At 39.0% G+C, this 5718-nt stretch overlaps 1 protein-coding gene across 1 annotated transcript in view; it reads left to right on the top strand.

The window, feature by feature from the left end:
• The window catches only part of Cstf3 (cleavage stimulation factor subunit 3), a 76226-nt gene that overhangs the window by 57767 nt on the left and 12741 nt on the right, over positions 1-5718 (top strand). Inside the window, exons 9-13 of the mRNA XM_021193558.1 lie at positions 309-386; positions 1648-1810; positions 3886-3995; positions 5060-5176; positions 5531-5605. Coding sequence (XP_021049217.1) covers positions 309-386; positions 1648-1810; positions 3886-3995; positions 5060-5176; positions 5531-5605 — 543 coding nt within the window. The remainder of the gene's footprint in view (positions 1-308; positions 387-1647; positions 1811-3885; positions 3996-5059; positions 5177-5530; positions 5606-5718) is intronic.

The following is a 5718-nucleotide window of genomic DNA, read 5'->3' on the forward strand; positions in this document are numbered from 1 at the left end:
ACTCTGTAGACCAGGCTGGCCTCGAACTCAGAAATCCGCCTGCCTCTGCCTCCCAAGTGCTGGGATTAAAGGCATGCGCCACCACGCCCGGCTGTCACCAGGTTTTTATAACAAGGGCTTTTACCTACTAAACCATCTTTCCTTCTAGTCTGCTTATTCTTTCCAGGCTGTGTGTATAGTTTAGTGGTAGAGTGTTTGTCTAGTTACCTAGCATGCGGGAGGCTGTGGGTTTGGTTTGCAGAACTGTAAAAAACAAATATTTTAAAGAAAAGGAAAAAAAACAGTTAATAATGATATTTTTTCCTTAGGGTATCAATATTCATTTAGCTAAAAAGATGATTGAAGATCGGAGTAGAGACTACATGAATGCTAGACGTGTAGCAAAGGTATGGACTTCTATGGGCTACTTAATTTATGTTACTGAATCATTAGAATAATTAGTGAAGCTTTTCCATCTGATATTACTCATGATATTTTCAATCATTTTGAGTCTTAATTAATGACAACTAACTATAGCTAATTGATACCTGTCTGAGATGATGATTTTTGGTTTTGTTTTGTTTTGTTGAGGACAGGATCTTTCTATGTAGCAATGGCTGTCCTAGAACTCATGAAACAAACCAGTCTGGCCTCACACTCATAGAGATCAATTTGCCTCTGTCTCCTAAGTGCTGGGATCAAAGGCATGGAAAAATGATATAGTTAATTGAATTGTTATATTAAAGGACAAAATATATGTTGGATTTGGAAGAAATTAGGGGGGGGATGTATGTGTGTGTGTGTGTTGTATTTATGTTCACTGGGCATCATCTAACCTAAGGATTCCCACAGATTAGGAAATGAGTCACATCCTCAGTCTGCAAAGTATTTTATTCATTTGTTTGTTTGTTTGTTTTTGAAACAGTCTTGCTATGTAGTGCTGACTGCCCCAATACTTTGTAGCCCAGGCTTTCCTTGAACTCCTGGCACTTTTCCTGTGTCAGCAGCTTCCCAAGTGATAGAATTACAGGCATGCGCCCTGCTTGACTAGAAATATTCTTCAAAACAGAGACTTACATGGAATTATTGAAGTAGTTGATATTCTCCCTTCATATTTACTTATCTGAAAATTGTGTTACTCTGTAGTCAGTGTATTTATAATATAACATAGCTCTCTGGGACAGATTTTGTGCTGTGTACATACCTTTCTATTCATTGGGAAAATAGCCAAACAGTACAAAAACTATTAGCTTCTCCAAAGTTGTCAATAACAATGCTGCAGAAATCCACTCATGCTTTTTTACATCATACATCCTGCAGGGATAGTCTATGGATGTTCTGTTGACCACTCCGAGGTATCTGGGTTTGTTTTATAATACTTTAGTATGTCTTTCCTTATGCTTTTCCTTATGCTTGGGTTTTGTTTTGTTGTTTGTGGATGTTGTTTGAATTCTGTTTCTCGAGTCAGGGTCTCATGTAGCCCAGGTTGACTTGAAACCCACTGTGTATTTTCGAATAACCTTATTTATATTATTAAAATCATAATAAAAAGTGATATTAGGGGTAAGAGAGCAAACATTTTAAACAAATTGTTTCCAGCTGATGGAGTAACTCCCTACATATATGAGATGTTCTAGGCTCATCAACAACCTTTAAATGTTTGTTTAGGAATACGAGACAGTCATGAAAGGTTTGGACCGCAACGCTCCTTCAGTGCCTCCTCAGAATACTCCTCAAGAGGCTCAGCAAGTGGACATGTGGAAGAAGTACATCCAGTGGGAGAAGAGCAACCCTCTCCGCACAGAGGACCAGACCCTGATAACCAAAAGAGGTAACCCGAGTAGCCCGCGAGGGACTCCAGCTCGTGTCTCTGGGACTGTGTGCTCTTAGCCTCATGGACTCTCCAGCACTGCTGCTTCTCCTCCCACCCACCACTCTTGCCCGTTGCTCTGCAGGTTAGGCTGGCTTCCAGCTCACTGTGTAGCCCCGATGACCTCCCACTCGTTATCCTCCTGTATTAACTTCCTGGGTGCTGGATCACAGGAATGAACTACCACGCCCAGAGGAGGCTGGAGTTTGTGTTTGTTGTTGTTTTGTTTGTTTGTTTTCTGAATCTTTTGTTTTTCCACTTGTGGGGTTTTTTTTTTATTCATAATCATTTCTACAGATCTATCTTCATGATCACTATCCCCTTGTTTTACTATATTCAATCTGATGGTAAAATAATCCAGCAAATTGTTCATTTTATATACTATACTTTTTAGTTCTATGAATTTCCAGGAAATGTTTATAATTTTAATATCTTTATTGAGATTCATGTGTTATAATGTGTGTGAGTTTGTTTTGTTTTGCATTTTAATTTTTAATTGAATGTATGCTATGTATGTTTAAATGTATGTGTGTGGATGTTTTGACTGAGGGAATGTCTTTGTACCACTTACATGCCTGGTGCTCAGAGAGACCCAAAGAATCCTCTGGAATTGGAGTTACAGATAGTCATGGCTGCTGTGTGGGGGTTGGGAATCTAACCCAGCTCGTCTTAATCTTAATAATAATCTTAATAAGTACTCTTAATGTCTGAGGCATCTCTCCAGCCCCTGTAATGTGTCTTCTTTAGATGCTTGAGTAGGATTATTACAATAGCTATGAAGTCCTCATTGGCTCGTTCCTTCAGACAGTGGGCCTTTGTGAGATTGGTTGCCTTTGACTTTTAACTGTTGGTCACTTTTTCATGTTTTGTTACCCTTATAATTTTTTTCTTTAAACATTTTATAAATATATGAATAATAGGTTATAAAGACTGGATTCTGTTGTCTTCTGGGTTTTCTTTAAAAGGAAGTAGAATTATCATCTGTTTGGACTTTGTATAATATGAACCTCATCTCTGTCCTGGCCCACTTTGCTCTGACTCCTGCTTCATTCTGTCGTGCACATATGTTCTGGGGTTTTGTTGTTTGTTTTGTTTTGTTTTGTTGTTGTTTTGGCTTGGGTTTATTGGGGGGGGTGCTTTATTTCAGTTTTCTTATATAATATATATATATATATATATATATATATATATATATATATATATATATATATATATATATATCAAAGAGATACTTTCTGTTTTCAGTTTATAATTTTTAATTTCAGAAGAGTTAGTCTTTTGGGTTCTTTTTTTGTTTTGCTTTGCTTTATTGTTTATTTCTTGTTTTTCAAGGGTTTCTCTTTGTAACAACCCTAGTTGTCCTGGAACTCACTTTGTAGACAAAGCTGGCCTCAAACTCACAGAGATCCATCTACCTCCATCTCCCAAGGACAGGGACTAGAGGTGTACACTACTGCCACCTGCCCAGAAGGGTTAGTCTTCTGCAAATCACTGTCACTGCTAGAATGGAATTTCACTGAATTCTTCAATTTTGCAGGCTCACTTAATGGCAGGACTTTATGAGTACTGTTTCTTTGTCTACATCTATTTTAGGGGATTAAAGCCAGAACCATCTACATGCCAAACAAGAATTGTACCACTGGGTCCCAGTTTTGGCAACCCCTGTGGATTAGTACACACCCTTCCCTCTGTCCCATCTCTCACTGACCAGCTTCTGACCCTCTGGTCTTCAGATACCAGTCACTTAGTGAAGTTACTCAGGATTGCTTTCTTCCTATGTTTTGTTTCCTTTAGGTGTGTGTGGTGTGTGTGTGTGTGTGTGTGTGTGTGTGTGTGTGTGTGTGTGTGTGTGTGGTCAGAGGACTTTCATCATGACTGTCCTCTGTGTAGACTATGTCCTTCTTAAATGTTGGAACTAATTACCGCTCATTGTTAAAGACCGTGTCTGAGTCTAATCATCTAGCTGTGGTATTTGTGATGATAGTGTTGTTAGTGCCTTTTATCTTAACTGATGTCGTGTGTTTGTCTTCCCTTAGTTATGTTTGCCTATGAACAGTGCCTCCTTGTGCTGGGCCATCACCCTGATATCTGGTATGAAGCTGCCCAGTATCTGGAACAGTCGAGTAAGCTGCTTGCAGAAAAGGGGGTGTGTATCCCTCCCCATCTACTTTTTCCTTTTGTGATTTTGATCTAGCTATAAGATTTATTGACAAATATATAGCATCAGTTTTAGTAATAAAGTTTAAATACTGTCTATATTTAAGCACATGCAGCAGAACAGTAAATGGCAGTCGAGGAGGAGAGACTCAACAAGGCTGTGGGTGGAATGTAAGGAAAGTTCAGTGGCATGCATGGGTGAACATACCATAATAAAACTTAGTACTTTATATGCTAAATTTATTAAAAAGGTTCTAGCCGGGCAGTGGTGGCACACGCCTTTAATCCCAGCACTTGGGAGGCAGAGGCAGGCGGATTTCTGAGTTTGAGACCGGCCTGGTCTACAGAGTGAGTTCCAGGACAACCAGGGCTACACAGAGAAACCCTGTCTCAAAAACACACACACACACACAAAAGTTTCTATATAAGAAATATATGTTACCAGCACTCGGGAGGCAGAAGCAGGCGGATTTCTGAGTTCGAGGCCAGCCTGGTCTACAAAGTGAGTTCCAGGACAGCTGGGCTACACAGAGAAACCCTGTCTCGAAACCCCCCCCCCAAAAAAAAAAAAAGAAGTATATGTTAACAAATTTAATCTTGCCAAGTGGTGGCATGCACCTTTAATCCCAACCTGCTCTGGAGTGAGCTGAGCACCAGGATAACCAGGGCTACACAGAAAAACCCTGTCTCAAAAACAGCAACAACAAAAAGGAAATATTTAAACTTATGTCAGTATGAACTTTAACACTCATAATTCCTTAGAATTAAAATGTGATGGCTTTTAAAACTATCAAAGTGACTTGTCATTTAAAGCACTTAAATGGTAATTAATTTAAGGTATGGGGGCTGGAGTGCATAACTGAGGGTAGAAGTTCCTGGCCCCAGAAACTCTCCTCTGCCCAGAACACGAAGAAATCCTTAGTGATTTTTATAATTCTTAAACGCCAGTGTGTATTTGTTTTCATAGTGAGTACATTTTAGAGTGGATGCTGTCTCACTTGACTCTTGCAACTACACTAGCATTACTGAGGGTGTGCTTTCTTTCCCTCTTAGGATATGAACAATGCCAAATTATTCAGTGATGAAGCTGCTAATATATATGAAAGAGCCATAAGCACTTTATTAAAGAAGAACATGCTCCTTTATTTTGCATATGCAGATTATGAAGAGGTGAGAAGAGTCAGAAGATTTGGAACTGTGTGTGTGTGCGTGTGTGTGTGTGTGTGTGTGTATCTGTGTCTGTGTGTGTGGCACTCAGACTCATGTTTCTTCCTAAACCTGGTAAATACTCAAATTATATCTACTGCTTACAGTTTTACTGCAGGACTAAAATTTTCTTCTGGTAGCGTCTTTGTTTTTGTAGCCAGAGATGGTAACAATAGACAGTTGTTAGTCCTTGAGTTCATGTAAGGTTATGTGCAGTGTAGGTGTTTTGTGTGTGTTGTGGGAGCAGGAGTACAGTCTTCAGGTTCTGTAAAGCTCATTTGTGAGTAGTTACTAATATTCACTTCTCTGCCGCTTTAGAGCCGCATGAAGTATGAGAAGGTTCACAGTATATATAACAGACTTCTGGCAATTGAGGACATTGACCCCACCTTGGTGAGTAACCTAACTCTCTCTTTCCCACCATCATAACCTGACTTAATATAACAAAATTTTAATTCTTTTTTTTCCTTCTTCTTTTTTTTTTTTTTTTTTTTTTTTTTTTTTTT

The sequence above is a fragment of the Mus pahari genome, chromosome 3 (genome assembly GCF_900095145.1).
Source record: "Mus pahari chromosome 3, PAHARI_EIJ_v1.1, whole genome shotgun sequence".
Classification (NCBI taxonomy): domain Eukaryota; kingdom Metazoa; phylum Chordata; class Mammalia; order Rodentia; family Muridae; genus Mus; species Mus pahari.